The 19923-nt window shown below is 36.7% G+C and overlaps 4 protein-coding genes and 1 long non-coding RNA gene across 7 annotated transcripts; 4 read left to right on the top strand and 1 right to left on the bottom strand.

Moving 5' to 3' along the window:
• Window positions 1-836: 836 nt before the first annotated feature.
• Window positions 837-3637, top strand: LOC144561813 (glyoxylate/hydroxypyruvate reductase HPR3-like). Of its 2 annotated transcripts, none has more exons than XM_078310910.1 (3): window positions 837-1315; window positions 2585-2892; window positions 3029-3637. In XM_078310910.1, exons 1-3 carry the CDS (start codon window positions 863-865, stop codon window positions 3246-3248), a joined length of 981 nt encoding a protein of 326 aa, XP_078167036.1. In that variant the 5' UTR covers window positions 837-862; the 3' UTR covers window positions 3249-3637. The 2 variants fall into 2 exon arrangements, with proteins under 2 accessions (XP_078167036.1, XP_078167035.1); XM_078310909.1 differs by lacking the exon at window positions 837-1315 and adding an exon at window positions 1369-2045 and having other exon boundaries at window positions 3029-3573.
• A 209-nt stretch (window positions 3638-3846) lies between these two features.
• Window positions 3847-4442, top strand: LOC144561815 (uncharacterized). The gene is made up of 2 exons (XR_013513927.1): window positions 3847-4223; window positions 4257-4442. It is a non-coding gene; the product is annotated as an uncharacterized LOC144561815 (long non-coding RNA).
• Window positions 4341-9420, bottom strand: LOC144561814 (uncharacterized). Of its 2 annotated transcripts, XM_078310911.1 has the most exons (8): window positions 9039-9420; window positions 7220-7337; window positions 6494-6581; window positions 5791-6145; window positions 5244-5374; window positions 4976-5050; window positions 4712-4864; window positions 4341-4582 (listed from the first exon to the last, which is right to left on the bottom strand). In XM_078310911.1, the coding sequence occupies exons 4-8, from the start codon at window positions 6110-6112 to the stop codon at window positions 4460-4462; spliced, it is 804 nt and encodes a 267-aa protein (XP_078167037.1). In that variant the 5' UTR covers window positions 6113-6145; window positions 6494-6581; window positions 7220-7337; window positions 9039-9420; the 3' UTR covers window positions 4341-4459. The 2 variants fall into 2 exon arrangements, with proteins under 2 accessions (XP_078167037.1, XP_078167038.1); XM_078310912.1 differs by lacking the exon at window positions 7220-7337.
• An 828-nt stretch (window positions 9421-10248) lies between these two features.
• LOC144562189 (uncharacterized) lies at window positions 10249-12434 on the top strand. Its single transcript, XM_078311362.1, has 8 exons — window positions 10249-10444; window positions 10813-10959; window positions 11040-11137; window positions 11254-11326; window positions 11405-11465; window positions 11813-11898; window positions 12061-12150; window positions 12251-12434. Exons 1-8 carry the CDS (start codon window positions 10262-10264, stop codon window positions 12311-12313), a joined length of 801 nt encoding a protein of 266 aa, XP_078167488.1. The 5' UTR covers window positions 10249-10261; the 3' UTR covers window positions 12314-12434.
• Window positions 12435-14446: 2012 nt separating this feature from the next.
• Window positions 14447-18972, top strand: LOC144561670 (Enhancer of polycomb-like transcription factor protein). The gene is made up of 4 exons (XM_078310697.1): window positions 14447-15771; window positions 16197-17765; window positions 18205-18331; window positions 18497-18972. The coding sequence occupies exons 1-4, from the start codon at window positions 15010-15012 to the stop codon at window positions 18736-18738; spliced, it is 2700 nt and encodes an 899-aa protein (XP_078166823.1). The 5' UTR covers window positions 14447-15009; the 3' UTR covers window positions 18739-18972.
• Window positions 18973-19923: the final 951 nt, after the last annotated feature.

Below are 19923 nucleotides of genomic sequence, written 5' to 3'. Positions count from 1 at the left end.
CCGGTAACAGTGTTGTTTTGCCCCCCAGCTCTCAAGGGGAGATTTGGATCAAATTCAAAGGGCAGCAAATAATGAAGGGCTTGCTTTTGTAATTAAAAAATATAGAGTTGTATGTGACCGGTTACATAAGCCAGCTCTAACTTGAAAGAAGAAAGGTGAAAGAAGAAGGGAGTCATAGAGTGTGGAGGTTGCAGGTTAGGTAGAGTCAGTCTTGGAATTGGAAAGCAAATAAGCAAGCTCATACTCATTTAAATAGGCATATATATGATTGAGTGGGAGGTTTTTCCCTCCTCACAAGACATATTGGTCCATTGGATAAGAGCATAAGAGGCGAATAACTCTCAATATAGAGTTATCTGAAGTCGCTTCAACCAGTCGGATGCTAGAGAATGAACTCGGGAAAGAAAAAATTGATGGAAAAATAGGAATTATAGATAAGGAGCATGGAAGTATAGCATTAATTCTTTTAATTTTATGAGGGTAATATAAGAATTATAAATTTAAAAGGGGATGGATTTAGAATTAATGAAAAAGTTTTATCAAAAAAAGAATTAATGAAAAAGTTCATTTTTTTTTGGATAAATATGCGGAGTTTTTATAATTTTGAAAAGTAAATATGATATTATAGATTTTTGAAGGGATATATGTAATATTGAAGATTTTGAGGGGATACATGAAAATTCCCCTATATAATAAATCATTTTAAGCAAAATGAAAAAAAAATGTTGCTCTCTTGTTGAACTCGCGGGGCCCGTTGTTTCTATTTTACCGATTCACTTTTCAGAACAATTATAGCATGGAATGGAAGTATAGAAAAGGTGTGAGGAGCAAAAGCCAACATCACAACTTGAACGATAAAAAAATGTGTGATGCAAGTACAAGTAGGCATTTGGAAGTTCTCCTTCTCCAACCCCTGTCCCTCCATTTTGAATCTACCCTCTCTAAAAAATATAACCTCCTAAAACCATGGCTATCTCCTCTCCCCTTGAATGCCTTCCTCTCCACCCACGCACAATCCATCAAGGCCATCGTCTCCTCAGGCCCCAACTGCCGCGCAATCGAAAATTCTCTTCTCCAACTTGTCCCAAATCTCGGCATTGTTGCCACTGCGACTGCTGGAGTTGACCATGTTGAGCTGGAAGCTTGTAGGAAAAAAGGCGTGGCCGTGACAAATGCAGGTGAGGTGTACTCGGCAGATGCAGCGGATTTTGGAGTGGGTTTGTTGATTGATTTGTTGAGAGGGATCTCCATTCGGCAAAGATTGAAAGGGGATAACCATAACCATAACCATAACCATAACCTGCTTGGATCTCAGGTTTGTTACTCATACCTCATAGCTTTAATTAATTGGTGTGCAGTGGACCACATTAAAAATTGAATTGATTTGAAAAAGGACTTGACTTGTGTGGACCGTACGTATTAAAGTCCTAATAATGACGAAAGAAAGAGATTGACGAAGCTGCCGCACCATAGAATAAAATTCTTTTATCAAATAAAAGAAAAGAAAAGAAAAGAAAAGAAAAGAAAAGAAAAGTGAAAGACGCCTTCCCACTTCCCACTTGAACCCATCAATGGCCATGGCGATGCCCTCCCTAGAAATAGAATACGAAGAAAAGCCCAAAGTTCTCCTACTCCAACCCATCATTGGCCCCTTCCAAACAGCTCTCTCCCAAAAATTTGACCTCGTCAAAGCTGATGAATCGCCTCTTCCTCTTCCCACCTTCCTTTCCACCCATTGCCCCCAAATGAAGGCCCTCCTCATCATGGCCCCGATAGTCACTGTCGATTCATCCCTCCTGGACCAGCTCCCCTCTCTTGGCCTGGTTGCCGTCACCTCAGCCGGCGTCAATCACATAGACCTTGATGCATGTCGAAAGAGAGGGGTCGCCGTCACTAACGCCGGGGAGGCCTTCACGCCTGATGTAGCTGACTTCGCAGTCGGTTTGTTGGTTGACGTGTTGAGGAAGGTTACCATGGCGGATCGGTTTATGAAGATGGGGAAAGGCCAAGGCCAAGGCCAAGGGCACCTCCCGCTTGGATCCAGGGTTAGTTCGTTACTCAGTTAGTTAGGTGCATGTTTACCGTGTTTTCGTTTTATTTCTTTGTTAATACTTGTTTAAACTTGAAGTTGAAGGAATTAATGATGACAAGTCTGCATTGTCCTTCTCTTTTTTCTATTAATATATATAATATCACATTGTATGTATACGAATTCTAGAATTCTCGACTAGGATCATTGTCATTTGTCGTCACGTCAACGAATCAAATTTTTCATGCAATGCGGATCCTCTGCGGCAATTGAGGTTTTGTAATTATGTGTCTCATCATTGGAGACTTTAACCACACACAGTGATCCTCGTTGGCATCAAAAGAAAGATAAAGAAAACATGGAACAGTTTGGTCATTCGTCACCATACAAAACAAATCCGGCCTGGCCCGGCCCGTATTTCATCAACTTGCTTGACCATTTCATAGGTGCCCTGTATCTGTATGGCTGGCTGTATATCAAAACCATACTCATACGGTCATACCAAACAAAAACACTCGAGTTCTATAACTCCTGTTTGCTATATTTAAATTCTAGGTCAGTGGGAAACGGGTCGGTATAGTCGGGTTAGGGAGCATTGGATCTCATGTGGCGAAGAGGCTAACGGCATTTGGTTGCCCCATTTCCTACTTCTCTAGAGCACCAAAACCTAACTTCCCCTCGTACAAATATTTCTCTAGTGTACTTGACCTAGCACGTGAGAATGACATTTTGGTGCTCTCATGTGCACTGACAGACGAGACCCGCAACATCGTCAACCGAGATGTGATGGAAGCATTAGGCAAAGATGGCATTATCATCAATGTCGGTCGTGGAGCCCTAATTGATGAGCCAGAGCTTGTGAGGTAAGACAATTACCCATTTTATATATATATATATATATATATATATATACACACACACACACACACTTGTTCATTTGTGGTTATGGAGTTAATAATTAATAATATGCGTGGCTTACCTGTGAAACTTTTATGGTAGATGCTTGAAGGAAGGAGTGATAGGCGGGGCTGGTCTCGATGTGTTTGTAAATGAACCAGACGTGCCAAAGGAGTTATTTCAAATGGAGAATGTGGTGTTATCGGATCACAGAGCGGTCACAACTCCTGAATCTTTTAAAGCCGTGCTCGAATTGGTGATTGCCAATTTGGATGCTTTCTTCTCTGGCAAACCACTGCTTTCTCCTGTTTTGTGTTCATGATATATTTTTGGAGAAAGAAACTATAAAATGGTATCCAGAGAATTACAATTTACAGGAAAAAGATGACGAGAGTTGAAATTAGTTGGATCATCAGAGTGATCACATTACATGGGTTGGAATGTTGGATAGGTTAATAAGTGTGGTAAGAGTCTTACTGCCACTCAGAACTAATTGTATCGTTTTGTTAGAAATAAAAAGAAATGTAGCTTTTCTATCTTTTTTTTTTTGCTCTATATATAGATACTGAAGTGTGTGCTGTGCCCATATTAGTACCAGAGCAACTGTCGAGGTTAGATCTCCAGCTAGCATATGTATGGACAAAATAATGTTTTTGTTTGGGCTAGTGTTTCGATTATTGATCAATTTATGGTTGTAGAGTTTACACAATTGGCCAGTTTAGGCTACTGTCAAGTATAGATCTGTCTATATATAGGTACGTACTATGGTTCATCTTAATTTCTTTTTCTTTTTTTTCCCGTCCCCATATCATTTTTCACAACATTAATTAGCTACATAATTGCGATGCACACCATACCTTACTTTTCTTTTATTAGTAATACAATACAATTGCAATCAATCTTCCAGTGTTATGGCTCTAGGCCTCAAACTTTAAAATATGATATATATTGAAATATTTGTACAAACTAAAATTTGATATTTTCATAATTCCTTTACTAGACAAACATGGTGATTATATGAAAGAGAAGATGCTCTTGGTGTGTCATGCATATTTCACCCACCAGCCGTACGTATAAATTTTACTCAGGGGTACCGTACCGGCCAGTCAATGCCACCTATTCGGGCTTCATATCATTTTCTTTAACCGCATCTGCATCTCAGTCTAAAATGCCCAATATCAAGATAGTCAGAGAACATGCATTGTTTGTACCCAACCTGTTTTACACTCTTAATTTACGAAGGTATACTCGTTCATTTCTATGCATTTTTCTATGTATGGTTGTTTTTTCCTGTTTTGTTTTGTTTTGTTTTGTTCAGGAAGCAAAACAGGAAAAACAACCATACAGAGAAAAATTACATCTCATCAAACTTTCCCATAAGCATGCATGCCGACCCAAGTATCTGATCAAGCCATTGCATTTCCACAAATTTCAGTTATTAGACTTGTCACTAAATAAGCTTAGCTTACAAAATTCACACAATAAGTATCAGAAATTAATTAAAAAAAAAAGAAAAGGAGGGCACTAGTTGAGTTAGACATTGTCCTTGTTATCCTCAGTGGCTCTCTTATATTCAGGTTTGAGCTCATGGGTTCCTTGATTCGGACCTCTCTTGTTGTACACACAGAGATCATTCAGTATCTCCTTCAAAAATTGCTGCACCAATTAAAAACAAAACACAACAACTGTTAAAACCAAGGCTCTGAAAAGTGACACTAATTCAGATCTTCAAGTAATGGCACCAAAACAGTTTGTCCCAGATGGATGTGTTAGTGAGTGATTTACCTCAGGCTGATCAGTTTCTTGCACAAGTTGTTTAAGGGCCCAGTTTGGTTGTCTCTCAAAGAGTTTAAATATGATATCTTCCATCTCACGTCTGTCACGACGTGTCCTCTTCATCTCTGTTCCTTTTGTTGGTGTCACCTTCTTTTGCTTGTCCTGCACAAACAAATAGTTTAGGAAATAAATTTATTGCAATAAAGAAAGAGAGAGAGAGAGAGAGAGAGGAGAAAAGCTGATAATTTCAAGAAGCTGGAAATATTATTTTACCTTCGATCCAGAAGACACCAAACCGACCATTCCAGGCATTGGCCTCATAAGCACCCCATGGTCATTATCTAATACCTACAGACCAAAAAAATAGCATCAAACATCCAAATATTTAACTGTATCATTTTCTGCTTTTGTGTTACAATGTAGTGATTGCCACAAATAAGGCATAGCCACTATTTAGTGGTACTGTTTATTCTTATTGTTGCAATAACAAAACCAATTATCTTTCCAATAACAAGGTCCAAAAAAAGCAATATGTTAGTACCTGTACTTGTCGTGTTTTGATCATAGATTTGTTTGTTCTCTCACGGCATAATTTTCCATATTCACCAAAATTATCACTATGTGGTTCCATGTCAAATTTGTGCTCAACTCTCCCCTCCAATGCTAGCTTCCCTGCATAATTCATAATAAACAGTTTTGCTTCAACTTCTGTTTAAATTCCTCATGCTGACCCCAACACTACTCCAAAATCAGGTTTGGGTTCAATTCATACAAGCAATATTCAATTTGGATGCTTATAAGTTGAAAGTTGAAACCAGTTGGTATCGGTACACATAAGCTGGTACGCACAATTGCTGATTCAAGAAGTTTAGAGGTGAACTGAACAAATTAATCATAAGTTGTCCTATCAAACCTAAATAGTGAAATTCAATCTGAATTTAACCTATCTGTACATCAACAGCACAGATAAGCCCCAATCTAACATTTTAATTTATTACAAATGAAGTAGCAGTGTGTATTGTATTGCATTGCAAAGAGAAGAGGCCCCAATTAAGCATGAAATGAAGTGGAATATTATATAGAGAGACCTTGATTAGACTCGGAGAAGATAGTCATAGGTACAAAGTCCTTGAACATATTTAGAGAGTAGCTCTTGGGCGTGTGGCCTGAGTCTGTCTGGGCCATCTCCATCTTAAACTGCATAGCGGAGGATTCATCGGGATTGAGGAGATCGAGGGAGAGAACGACTTTAGCTACGATCGGGTTCTGAGTGGGATCACCGGAGCCAGACGAACCGGAGGCGGCACTAGCAGCTTGCCAGGATCGGGTCACCACAGGAGGGCACTTCATCAGCCACACCGACTTGTCAGCCCGAGTCGTTTCCAGCGTGTATTTCCCTTCATCCGACATAGTATAGAGACAGATGCACGAGCAGTGGTGAAGCTAGGAATTTTGTTAGGGGTAGACAAGCATAACATAAATAGTTGCCAAAAAAAAAAATTTAACATAATATAAAATTATATCATCAATTAAAATAAACAAGAAGTCGAGATAATATAAATGAACATCAAAGGTTTCAACTAGGTCAAAAGTTTATAACAAATATTCTTTTACATATCAAAAAAAAGAAACATCGAACATATTTTTATATCTTCAAATGAAACAGAAGATGCAAAATGTAAGAAAATAGGCTACTGACAATAATGAAATGCCATATTTATCAAAATTACCCTATAAATACGAATATTAAAGGAAATAATGAGGGAAGAAATAAAAGGGAAGGAGAAGTACCGTTTGCAATGGTTGATTCAAGCTAACTCTCGCCTTGAAAGGAATTATCCAAAGATAGCAACGCACACAATAGAGAAGAGAGGATTTTCTGAAATGTACAAAAGGTTCTATAAGAGTTATTTTATATATATACACATAATATCCCCTGTGAGCAATGCATTGATGTATAACATTGTAAAATTTAGATCTTTATTGACCAGATAAGTAGGTGAAGAATTAAAAACACCTAGATTAGTCAGTTCTGTATAATTAACCTGCGATAACCCAATACAGAGTTGAGATCAAAACAAAAGGAGAAAAAATCATGTGAAAATCTTAGACACGTATATATAGTGCTTGATTGATTCATTAACAAGAGAGGGCAATTCCAATAAGCATACCAGTGCTTTAATCTTACAATATCTAATAAATTGTCCTATTAAGCAGTAAGACCCAAAATCAATAAAAAATCAGAAATTGAATCATCTAACATCATATTAAGCATGACAGACCCAAAATCATCTGATTCAGTTCAGATTTCTTCAGCACTTTATTTAATTACTCTACTCTTAAAATACAGTAAATTCGGATTTTTCAGGGTTTATGCAATTCTATCTACAGTGCAGAAAGGATAAACATGCTCTAAAGTTTTAATGCAACTACTTAAAAATAAAGTGCGGATGTCAAGTCAGATGGAACGACTGGTAAGAGTACGCCCACGAAAAGAATAATTCAGATATCCCACACCTGTAGGGCTGGAGTCTCTGTGGCTAACCCTCAGCGAAATCAGCGGGCTCCGCGTATGCTCCAAATTGCGGGTCAGTCGAATCAGTCCAAGGATCAGACTCGTACGGGATATGCTGATCTGTGATGACGTAATTTAAACTAGTTACAATCTACGCTAAATTATACTAACCCTCACCCCATTTAATATGTTTAGTCGTATTTTCGATTATTTCAGTTTTATAAAAATTACTGATTCAGTCAGTCGGACTAAACCGGTTAGTAAGATATTGTTCATTCACTTTGATTTAAATTAATCAAATTTTAATCTAAGATAATTAATAGTTTTAATAATTTAATTTGAAGATATATTGCTTGTATAAATTCTAATGTCGACTAGTCGCAAAAATAATTATTCGTGAGTTACGGTAATTTTAAACGTGTCCTACTTAATTAATATAACCTAGTTGCTTATCTACTTTAATTTATTTTAAATTAACTATAACTATTTTAATATATTGAATACGATTTCCAAAGTTATTTATTACTAATAATTTCCTAATGCTACTATTTTAATAAAATGTGTAAATTGTACAATTATTACTAATTCGTATTTAGTTTAATATAGTTTATTTATTATTTTTAAGTTACGTACTCTGTGTTGTTAATAATATACACTAACCTACCATTTTAGATTATAAATAAACTAGTTATGCTAATTATATTTCTTTATAATAATTATACTTTCAAAATTATATTTGCTAATTATAATCAATTAAAATAATGTTAATCGAGATATATACATGTTAATTAATTCAGATACGATTATCATAGATGTATATGTTACATTTATCATATAATAATTTATGATACCACACTTGTTTACTGTAATGGCTAATTGCTTAAATATATGTTAGCTTATATATTATACATTTTGCAATATATTATATAATAAGAATTATATTTAATAACTTGTTTATAAAACATTTGATATTTTTATAACATTCATTAAGAAATCTTGATACGTACCATGTATCCTTGAGTACATGGTGCGGATATATATAACTTATAATCGGTTTAAATAATACCTATAACTACACACATCCTAATAACTAATTAATTGTTCTTAGTCGGGTTTCATTATTTATATCTTAATCTAAAGCATATGCTTAATTTACGTTTTATGTTTGTGCTTATATATTCAATATATGTTAACATACGAGAATACCAAATTACACTGTGTGATGATTTGACACATGCTAAGTATATAGAGTGTAGATTTTATAAATTAGATATGACATACTAATTATATTCTATCGAGTGGCATTCAACATATTTTATTTATTCAAAAGCTTACCATGTGCTCGATATAATATTTCATCATTTCCATTTTAATTTACAACCAAGCCCAAAAGTTGTAAGCTCACTTTGCTATTTTAAATTTACATTTTATTTCCAATTTAACAATTCAAGACCAAATTCAACACCTTAATGGCCCAATTCAAAAATGCATTTCCTAAGGCCGAATTATAACTCAAAATTTTTAGATTTGTATAGAGGCCCCTCTACTTGAATAAATTTACCCAATTTAGTTTATTCACGATACCCCCTCCATATTTGCTAGATTTACCAATAACCCCTCTATTTAAATTTTGTGCCTTTACCCATCTCATAACAAAGGTTATTTAGAGAGAGATCAAGCAATTCGATCGAGTCGGGAAAATCAACAACCCGTACTCGATAATTAATAAATCACTTCCTACGATTATGCTACGGCACCAATTAAAATCAACAAGGCATAATCAAGCCTCGAGATTCAGAAAAAGGGTTGTTTTATACTTACCCGAGAGAGTTTGAATATCCGTCAGAGACACGGAAAGATGGCCGGTTCCAAAGTTCGTCGTCTCGCCTTGCGATCTTCTCAAAATCACCGAATCACCACCACGAGACAATAATGCACCAGATTTCTTAAAAATCACAACAAACTCTTTCCAAGAGGCAGTCAAGGAAAACCCCCCTTGCAACGGATACGAGTCTGTTATCAAGAGAGATGAGGGTTAGGGTTTCAAGGGAGGCGAGGGAAGGGGGAAAAAAAGAGGCAAAGAGGGAGCGTGGCGGGGTGCTGGTGGGATTTCTCGGATCAGGTTGGGTGGTTGGTGGGCCTCGCCGGCGACGGAAGAGGGGAGAAGCCCCCTGGTTTTGGCGTAGAAGAGAGGAAGGGGAGGGTTTGGCGTGGGGTTCACGCACGGACAGGGAGGGAGAGAAGAGAAAGAGAGAAAAGGGGGTTTTAATAAAGGGGCTGCTTTAAGATTCGTGCTGGATGGAATCTGATGGTCCAAGTAATTCGAAACTTCAATATAGTTTCATTTAATTGGTTTAAATTATGTTTCTTTCATAAATTCAAATCGAAAGTTCGTAAATTTTTGTAACTATATTCGCACATAAAATTCGTATATTTATTTCTCAATTTAAGATTCGAATAATTTGATTTTCCTTTTATATAATTATATATATTCAATTAATCATCTAAAAGTTCTAAATAAACGAGTTTTATAAATTCTATATTTTATTTGTACGAATGATTTCGTATAATTATACACTTATTCAGACTTCAATTATCTATTTGTTCACATGAATCTAATTAAATCAATTTCTTCCTTTCTAAAAACTTGAAGGAATTTGTAATGGATTTTCTAAGTTACTAATTTACCGAATAGTTATAAATAATCCATAGTGCTATATTTTATTCTATTTTTAAACTCTAAATTTTAATATACATAATTTCGTAAGTCGTTTATATTTCGAAATTTTAGGTTCCTTTTTAATCCATCAGTTACAATCTGAATGGTCGTTAATTGAACTAAAAATTTTATTTAAGCGAAATGATCAGTTTAGCAAATTAATATGTTTTAAAATTTCGGAATATAACACATTTGAACCCTCCTCATTTGAAATATATGAAAAATAAAGTATGAAATATTTAGGAAGTGAGAATAATTGCAACTCCCTAATTCTATCAATCATTCGTAATCCAGTTACCCAATCCCAATTGCAGAGGATAAAGAAATGAAAAGAGATAACACTTCTGCCGTTATCTCGAGAGAGAGAGAGAAGAGAGAGAGAGAGGATATGGCCTCACTACAAGCTGCCTCAGCTCTCTTTGGCTCTTCTTCTCCCCGTTTTAACTCGAATTTAAAGAGACTAAACCCAACGAAGAGGAGCAGCATCAAAATTCAATGCGTCGGTTGGGTAATGTCCGCTCCTCTCTTCTCCTTTTTTCTCGTTGTAACATAACCAACACCTTATTATTTCAGTATTTCGCATAAACCCCCTCCCTTTAGATGAATTTTGATTAACACCCTCAAAATTGGCTGTAACCTCTTGCATAGCTTCTCTTTCTCCATGTAATTTTAGTGGTTCAACCAGCGTACTGTTGCTGCTACATACCCTAGAGAGCTACTGGTTGCCTTTTAATTTGCCATTTAAGATAAACAGAAGCATTCTGTGGTGACTGTGTAATGCGTACAACTATACTAATTATAAGAGATTTACTTATCCTGATTTAAGGTAAACACAACAATTTTTTTTTGGTTAATTTTGAGAATTCTGTATGGTAGGATCCTGAGGGAATATTGGGCCCACCACAAGGGGGCCACATAGCGAAAATGGAATTCAAAAGGAGACTGGATAAGGATTCTGAGGCTCGTGCAGCTTTCGAGCGCCAGGTGCGGGAGGAACAGGAGCGGCGCCGTGCCCAAAGAGAGGTGCTATTTCTCTCTGAAACAATATTTGGGACAACTCAGAATACCATTATAATCGCTACTTTTGTTGGTTTTGAGGATAGGCGAGAGTCGTGCCCGAAACAATCGAAGGACTTGTAGAATATTTTCTCGACACAGAGGCACGTGAAATTGAGGTCGAGATTGCTCGACTGAGACCCAGGTCAAATAGTCACTTAGATATGTTATTTTTGTTGTGGAATATTAAATTTAATTTGTTTAATATATAGTTATCTCTTGCTTCTATAAGTTTATTGTATAGTATTGCTACTGTTACAGGTTGGACAAAGCATTCTTTGATCATATACAGCGCGAAATCGCACAAATTCGATTCTCATTGAACAAAACCCAGGTAAGCATAGGGAATTTATGCTCTTGCAAATGATCCAGGTATATGAAAAGAGAACTAAAAGTGTTGTTTCCTCTTTAGGCTATGGAGGATAGATTATGTGAGTTGGAAGCAATGCAGAAGGTTTTGCTTGAGGGATCTGGTCAGTTCTCTACTTTGTTTATGTGCAATTTGTTCAATTTTATTGTTTTTTTTTTTTTTTTTTATCTAAACTGTAAACTGTTGTTGTGTGGGCCCAGGATTTATGAGGCATTTTTAGTACCAAAATTTATATTTAGGGGCCATAGTACTTGGAGTGTTCTTTTTAATCCCCAGTTCATAGCTTTTCTGTTCTGTGATATAATTTTGTGTGTTCTAAGCAGTACCCAGTACCATACTTGCTCAAAAACATTCTTTGTTTGCTAGTATTGGATTAATCAATAGTGTATATATATGCATCGGTGGCATTGATTTTAATTGCTGCATTTTTGTTGGAATTTTGTAATGCAGAAGCATATGATAAGTTGCAAGCAGATATGATATCAGCTAAATTGAACTTGATGAAGATTCTGCAATCTAAAGATAGAAAATCTACGGTATGACAAATCCATTCCTTTGCTTTAAGTTAAGCCTTAATTTCTCATATACTTGCACATGCATAGAAAGGAAAACTTTAAATGAACAAAAAAGAAAAGTGAGAATTATTATTTGAGTTGTTATAAATGAATGGTAATTAAATGGGAAACAATAATGAACAGTTACTGGAGATGGTGGAGAAAAATGAGATAAACAGATCACTATTGGCACTTGTGGATGAAAACATAGCAAGTGCATTAAGCAGCAATCAGGTACGTACATTCATCTCTAATTAATTTTCCCTCCCTCCTTTTGCTGCATGTTTTGATTAAGTTTAACACTTGGTTTGTTGAATTTAAATGTTTGTTTCAGAAAGATGTAGCTGTTTTCATGGAGGATGTTCGATCATCTGTTGTCAAGTACATTACTGTCTGATCGATAATGACTCACAAAATGTAAACTGCAATAAATTAAATATATATATAAATATTTCATGGATTGTGCTTGCATGGTGATTCTTTTTGGACCGGGTTTTGAAAGGATCCGAACCAGTTAATTTGGACTCCGGTCGGTTTATTCGGTGTACAGTCAAATTACTTAAGTACTAGTCCACTACCCAGCGCCAGCAGCAATTAAGCAACTAAAAAAAATCTGGAAACACACGGCACACGGGGGCAGGGTTCTTCTGCTCCTCGAGCACAATGTAAGTATCATAGACCTCCGCATAGAGACAACTGTTCCTTTCCCTTATCCAATCCGTTATTCAAACGTCAGGTCGTTAAAGTAACCACGCGGTATTGGATTTTCCTCGGAAAACCCGTCCGGTCCCTAACTGACTCCAATAAAGTATCGTTTCCAATTCCACCTGTCCATTCCCGATTTATTTTACTATTAAAATTTTGCATAGGCGTGGATCATACAGGTCTAATCTAATGCAGTACGTGTACGGCTGGAATCCATATTCTCTGCACTGCATTATTAACTCGCTCTCAGTCTCAGAATTAATTCGGATCAATTAAGTTACAACGCTTCAGACTCTTTAATATTAATATTAGTGCGAACATAAATAACATAACGTACTCCGTCCAATGAGTTAAGATTAACTTAATTTCAACTCAACTACAAAATTCGGTGCCTATTTATATGTAGGGGTTAGTTTTTTTATTTTTATTTATTTTTAATTATAATTTGTTTAGACATAATATAACTTGAGTATTTCTTTGGTCCATGTCCATCCGTGTTGAATGGTTGCCATTTTACTAATGGATTTTTCTCAATAAACGCTTCTTCTTTTTGTTTTTGAACAAATGAACTTGATACCTTAAAATCAGATCGCATGAAAATGACTGAAGAAGATCAAAGTTGTAGTGCGTCTACTTTTTGGTATAGCGTGGATTTGTAATGCGAATCAATTATCCGAGAATTTTTAAGTGGGTTAACTAGAAAATCATTTTTACTCATCTAAAAAAATAGTAAAAATATTCTAAATAAATAAAAAAATTAATTTACAAGTACATATTTATATGGAGACTATATTAAACGGTTTGGATTGATTGTTAGGACTATCAAACTATTGCTTTAGCTAATTTTATTATGAGAACAAACACAAATTTCATCAACAAATAATATACACGCTAAACTAAAATTGAATTCTTTAGAGAAAAACATATGTTATCAGCTTCATCAAACTTTATGTACATATTTGTTAATTTTTTTTATTATAGTATACATACAGAAAGATCTCCAAAATAAAATAGTTTATTTAATTTCACAATAAAATTAGAGTGAGTCTATGGTATTATGCATATCACGGGTTGGTTCATGCTACGGCTCAATATTCGAGTTTTCAAAATCTTAATGGTCGATCCGAATCGTTCATCTTGTTCTTCATATTAATATGTGTTTGGAGACCAAATTTTACATTTTTTGAAATTTTTTTACTATTTTTTTAGATATTTAGAAAATCACTTGATCTGAAAATTCTGGACCATCCAAAAACAGTGATTTTCAATAAATCTAAAAAAATAGTAAAAAAATTTCAAAAAATGTAAAATTTGGTCTCCAAACACATATTAATATGGAGAACAAGATGAACGGTTCAGATCGACCGTTAGGATTTTGAAAAGTAAAATATTGAGCCATAGCACAGACCAATTCGTAATATGCATAGTACCATAGACTCACTCATAAAATTAATGACAATGTGGGGGGTGATTTGGTCTTTTATTATATATTAAATATCCTTCACTAATATGAGCCACCAATTATTTTAATGTGATTTAGTGAGTATTTGGTTCTAATTTTACATCACTTGTAAATAAAAATATGAGAAAATGAAAGGTAAGCTTTGAGCAACTAAAAGGTACTCTCCTCTGAGTAAAAATATTTTTTGGAAATGGTAACTAAAAAAGTTGGGTGTTTTTTTTAGATGTATCTGTATCAGAATTCAGAACGATGATCGCAATTTAAAACACTAGTGCTGCTCTGCTCTTATCGTCTAAACATGTCCCAGACTCCCAGTGACCTCTGGAACCTTTTGATTATCCCCAGTCCCCAGTCGTAACCATCTCATAGAAAACTTTAACGGGGTCTTTGTGCGGGGGGCTATACACCAGGTGCAGCGAAAATCAACACTTTTCAGGGCAATCACTGGCCGCTCGCGGGAACTGGTTCATCTAATCTACTCCGTCCGTCCGTCCGATCCAAATCCCCAATCTCCTCCTCTTGATCTGATGATCTCTTTCTCTCTCTCTCTCTCTCTCTCTCTCACCAAACCCTAGAATTCCTTCCGGCCGCCTCCCTCCTCTAAATTCTAATTCATCAGATCTCTACATATCCCTCCAAGTCCAATCTGAAGCCGGACTACGTAGCAACAAATTCTGTCTCCTATTTCATGAATATCTGGCGATGACGTCATCAAGACGCCTTCTTTGTTGAGGAATTAGCATGCGAGGGATCTGAGGCATCTGTGGCCACCTTAAGCACCGACTTAAGGCAGCCTCCTATCATTTTACAGATCTGGCCACAAATAGGAAATTTTTACACGGGTGGACACGACAGACAGCATAACGTTGGCTAAGGAATTGCCAGAGATTGGGTCCAAGGTTTACCCACTTCCGGCCGGGCCGCCGATGCCTTCTGTCGGGACCCGGCGTTCCACCCGTGTCTTTGTCCCTAAATCCAAATCATCACTAAGATCCGACCCCTTATCACACTCACCAACGTCCCATATCCGCTCGGTGAAGACCAATAACAATTCCAGACAAGAGCCTGACGTGGCCAATAGTGATTGGTTAAGCCTGTTTAACGACTGGACAAGGGATAGGAACAGTGGTGCAGTGGTTGATGGGTTGGACCAGGCTACGGAGGGGGAAACATCCACTGGGTATCCCATGGAAGAAGAGAAAGAGGAGAAGATGCCTGACATAGTTTACACCAGAAAAAGGCCAAGGCAAAAGGCTGAGAGCAGCGGTACCAATGGCCAGAGCAAGAGGTATGGAGCTGTATATATTAGAAAAATAAAACATAAGAGACCCAAGTTGGAAGCTGGGGATAGAAGAGTATCAGAGAAAAAGGTGGTGTCTTTGGTCAAAGAACATCCCGACATTGTGCCTCGTTCTACATGGGATTTGGCAAGGAGGGTTGGAGTATCAGAAACAGACATTACTACACGGTTTAAGGGTACCAACGTGGTGCTGGGTGTGCTTGTGGAGATGAAGTGCAACCGGAGTTCAAGAATTTTTTTGGGCTTTCTATTGTCAGTCCTGGGATGGATCAGGAGTAATACCAGAGCAAAAATCTGGAGATTGATTTCATTTCTGATGAAGGGGCCCATTGCTAGAGTTTTCTCTGTTCATGGTGTTCATTTCTTGCCACTACTGGAGGGTAAAGATGTAAGAATTTCTTCTATTTTCAATTTTTTCTTTTCAAGTTAGAATTGTTCTTTTCATGTCAAGAATGATTTTGTCCATATGATGGGATAGAACAAACAAGTGCCAAGCTTCTTTCGTACTTGTAACTCTGTAAAGAATGATTAAAGAACTGTGAAAGAAAATAGACAAATACGAACAGAAAGTAAGGATTGAGTATAGTATTAGTTCACTAGATAACAGTGAGCATGAAACCACCTACTCGTCATGAGACATTGCTGCTATAGCTCGAACTGTTCAGGTACAATTAAAGGTTAATGTAGTGGTGGTCAGATAAGTTCTTTGCATCTCCTGTTGTGTAATCTGTTTTAAATATGTTAATTATTCATTGCTTGTACGCTTATCGCCTTTATGTCTACATTTTATTTATGTGCTATTTTCTATTTCAGGATGTAGCAGGTGATTCTTTACCGGCTATTGGGGTGTGCAAGATGCATGAGTCTGGCAAAACCATACCATTTTTATCCCTCAGCTTCTCTTCTCTTCCTTCATATTTCACAACTTTGCACCTTGCAATTTCTCTTCCCGCACTGTATATACCAATTTTTCTTTTAAACGCATCATTATCTCCATCCCAAAATGCCTCAATTTCTGATGTAGAACTAGAGGACCATGGTGATACCTGTTTTCTCACGGGGACTATTACTCATGAAATAGACACTGGTGCTAGCAGTTCAAAGGTATCTGAAACTCCTGTAAGCACTTGTGCTGGCAGTTCAAAGGTATCTCAAACTCCTGTAAGCACTTGTGCTAGCAATTCAAAGGTATCTGAAATTCCTGTAAGCACTTGTGCTAAGAGTTCAAAGGTATCTGAAACTCCTGCTGGCACTTATGCTAGTTTTTCGAAGGTATCTGATACTCTTGCAAGCCGAGACAAGTCCCTGGGTTATTCTACCCAGGCTTTTTCCCCTCTTCCAGAATTTTCCACTATATTACATTCTTCAAAACTGAGAGGACACCAGCAAAGAAAGAGGAGTTCAAGCAGGATTTCACGTGCTGCACAATCACTTGCTGAAAAATCAATTCCGGCAAAACAGTCTGCCTCTTTCAACATAGGCTCATATCGCCCAACGCCGCTCGAGTTACCTCCGGATGACTCATCTCAGAGTGGTATAGACAGTGATGTGTCAACCCCGCTAGGAAAGCACAGGAGGTTCTCTTCTGTGAAGAGTCCTGCTGATCGGGCCCATGAGCGTCAAGCCCTAGCTGAAGCAAAGCAGAACATAGATGCAGTCCGGTGCAAGGCTAACATTTTGGTAACCCTAGAGGACCGCTGCTACAGAGAAGATGATGCAATGGTGTCAATGGAAGAATCTGAGTCAAATGAGTGGCTCATATGTGTGACCTTACAAGATAATAGCAAGTTCAGGCACAAACCAAATGAGATGAGACCATGTGTGGTTAACCGCTTCACACATGCTTACATGTGGACTGTAGATGAGGTGATGAGACTCGAGTTCACGGATAAGCTTGATTGGTTGCTTTTTAAGGAGTTGCATGCTGAATGCCGGGTCCGCAATTCACGGGAGAAGGAAAAGGAGAAGGAAGTGGGGCCAGTACAGATACCCATACCTGGTGTTGATGTTGTCCCAGGCTACAATTTGGGTTGGATCTCAGATCGGTTTGTGCTACCTGACACATATATCAGGGTTTTGGATGATGAGGTGCAGAGGGCCATGAAGAAGGAAGATGCGATTTATGAGGCTGATTCAGATGACGAAAGGTGGCTTAATGATTTTAATGGGAGAGGGTTGGGTGGGGTTTCATTGGAGGATTTTGAGATGTTGATAAGTTTGTTAGAGAAGGATGCATACAATTTTCCAGTGGGGGTTGGGAAAATTGAAGGGGTCTATGAACGTTGCAAGGAGTTGAAAAGAGAGGATGCTGTGGTTGGTGTGTACAATTATTGGTTGCAGAGAAGGACTGAGAAGAACAATGCTCTAGTCAGGTTCTTTCAGGTATATTGCTTTTTTCTCTTCTGATTTGAAAATGTTGATGGTCATGGACCACACAATGAGTCAGAATGTGCCCTTTCTTGTCTTTTTTGTAAAAGAAATATATTTAAAAATGTTGGTTTAGAGGGTTTTTTTTTTCTAGAATATAATTTTTATTACTAGAAAATGGTGAGGGTGCTGAATAAGGATTGAAGGTTTTTTTTTGCCTTTCAGATGTTAATGGTTCTATTGTGCTTGTATGAACTAATGTCGGAAGACTGTTGGTAGATAGTACTAATCATATTTTGAGACCTCTTTATGTGGAAGACTGTTTCTTATATGAATTATTGCATTCTCTGAAGCATCTATAAATGGAAACCATTTATCAAGGTTTTAGTTTTTGCACTCTTTTTATATGATTTTATTTAAATTAATAATTTATGTGGTGTTTGGGATGAAACAGTGGGAAGAGAAGCCAGTGAAGGTAGTTCAATGGGCACGGAAGCCATATTTCAAGAAAAAAAGATCCTTTAAGAGGCAGCGCAGCCAGGTTGTTTCAAGGCAGAAACCTGAACAAACCTCTACTCCTGGTACTATTTTTTTTTTCCTTCCTTTACTAACAATAATTGTTATTTTATTTTCCCTTTGTGAAGATTGCTAGCATGAGATTGAGATATGCATTTAAATAGTTAATGCAAATACCAGATTGTCTTAGAAGCATACAAAACAGTTACTTTAATATGTTTTATGTTCAGATGTTGTTGAGGATGAAGGGGTTCGAAGATTGCGGGAGGTAGAGGCTGATGCCAAGCGCGTGGTGGAATCTGCCATCCGGTTACGCACTCGTGCTCAGGCCTTAATGGAGCAAGCTGAGCTGGCAACCTACCGAGCTATCATGGCCCTTCGTATATCTGATGCCTTATCCCGTATGTCACAAACTGCTGCACCAGATTCTCAATCTGACCATGACATGATGCCTTTTCCATCCTTTGATTGAACAGCGGATTTACCTTCCTATTCTCCTTTCTTTCTAATCTTTATTGTGCCCCTCCGACTCTGTGATGGGGGGAGTGCTTTTATTTTGTAAGGGAAGCAACTATGGGAGCTTCTCTCTCTCTCCCTCTTTTTTTTTTCATTTAATTCTCTTCAAAGCCAAGTTTTCTGGCACGTGATATTGAGAAGGTCTGTAATTCTTGTATAAAGTTGACTTAGCTAGCTAGTTAGAATGTTAGATCTCTGTAGGTGGTATTCTGGCATGGGACTTGTTTTGGATGGAAGTAATAACTAATCGAAAAATTAATAATAAAAAAAAAAACAAAATTGCGAACTTGGAACTTGTGAAAATTGCGACTTGACATCTATTCTATTCTATGGTGTTCTTCAGTGGTAATAAATATGGAAATGGGGAAATTTGGTAATGTTGTCTAATGAGCAACAGAACAGAACAGAACAGGTCATTAATAATGTACTATTTCTCCTACTTTTAATTAATGTTTCATTTTTAATAATTGCTGTCGCTGTAACAACTGAAAATTGTATGATCGGCCCAATATTTAGAATTTTGGAGACTTGCAACTCCAACTTACCTACGATCATATAAACAAATCAACATCGTTGTTCCTATAAATCTTCGATGGAGTTTTTCTTTTTCTTCTTCTATTTTTTTGAAGAGTAATTTTAGCTCAAAATTAAATTTTTATGTGCATTTAGTCTTAGTGTAAGTTCAGAACAATATAGTTAACTTTTATAAGATAAACAGTAAATAATTATTAATTACAAATTAAAATTGTTTCACATTTTTTTTTATCTCTAAATTTGTACATTAATGAATCGATGAATATTATTTTTGGGAATATTATATGTGGCTCCTAATCTCTCACCCAAAAGTACGCTCAAATGTCTTTTGGACTTTTGGTCAATGCTTTAAAACAAAAATTGTATAAGAAAATGGACATTCAATAGTCTATTAGTCAAGTGTGTCTTGATTTAATACTTAAGGATGCATTAAGCAATAACTAATAAAATACATTTTGACTTGGTCAAAATCGCATGACAAGTGTCAATAATTATGTCTTAATTGAATAAAAAAATGTGCATTGACACTACAAACAATTGTATATTGACATAAACAGCTAGATGTGCATTGACATAATAGATAGATGTGTGAAAAATTCATGAGGAA

This window comes from Carex rostrata, chromosome 11 (genome assembly GCF_964058835.1).
Source record: "Carex rostrata chromosome 11, lpCarRost1.2, whole genome shotgun sequence".
Classification (NCBI taxonomy): domain Eukaryota; kingdom Viridiplantae; phylum Streptophyta; class Magnoliopsida; order Poales; family Cyperaceae; genus Carex; species Carex rostrata.
The sequence above is the reverse complement of the archived record's forward strand: the minus strand, read 5'-3'. Positions and strand labels throughout refer to the sequence as shown.

Bases quoted from the DNA above. Each gene is read 5' to 3' on its own strand.
- LOC144561813 (XM_078310909.1), top strand. From the start codon at position 1,572: ATGGCCATGGCGATGCCCTCCCTAGAAATAGAATACGAAGAAAAGCCC. The intron at 2,046-2,584 runs GTTAGTTCGTTA...TTTAAATTCTAG, and splicing joins ACCTCCCGCTTGGATCCAGG to GTCAGTGGGAAACGGGTCGG. The intron at 2,893-3,028 runs GTAAGACAATTA...CTTTTATGGTAG, and splicing joins GATGAGCCAGAGCTTGTGAG to ATGCTTGAAGGAAGGAGTGA.
- LOC144561814 (XM_078310911.1), bottom strand. From the start codon at position 6,112: ATGTCGGATGAAGGGAAATACACGCTGGAAACGACTCGGGCTGACAAG. The intron at 5,051-5,243 runs GTACTAACATAT...TTTGGTCTGTAG, and splicing joins TCAAAACACGACAAGTACAG to GTATTAGATAATGACCATGG. The intron at 4,583-4,711 runs GTAAATCACTCA...TAATTGGTGCAG, and splicing joins AAGAAACTGATCAGCCTGAG to CAATTTTTGAAGGAGATACT.
- LOC144562189 (XM_078311362.1), top strand. From the start codon at position 10,262: ATGAAAAGAGATAACACTTCTGCCGTTATCTCGAGAGAGAGAGAGAAG. The intron at 10,960-11,039 runs GTGCTATTTCTC...TTTTGAGGATAG, and splicing joins GGCGCCGTGCCCAAAGAGAG to GCGAGAGTCGTGCCCGAAAC. The intron at 12,151-12,250 runs GTACGTACATTC...TGTTTGTTTCAG, and splicing joins GTGCATTAAGCAGCAATCAG to AAAGATGTAGCTGTTTTCAT.
- LOC144561670 (XM_078310697.1), top strand. From the start codon at position 15,010: ATGCCTTCTGTCGGGACCCGGCGTTCCACCCGTGTCTTTGTCCCTAAA. The intron at 15,772-16,196 runs GTAAGAATTTCT...TTTCTATTTCAG, and splicing joins CACTACTGGAGGGTAAAGAT to GATGTAGCAGGTGATTCTTT. The intron at 17,766-18,204 runs GTATATTGCTTT...GGGATGAAACAG, and splicing joins CTCTAGTCAGGTTCTTTCAG to TGGGAAGAGAAGCCAGTGAA.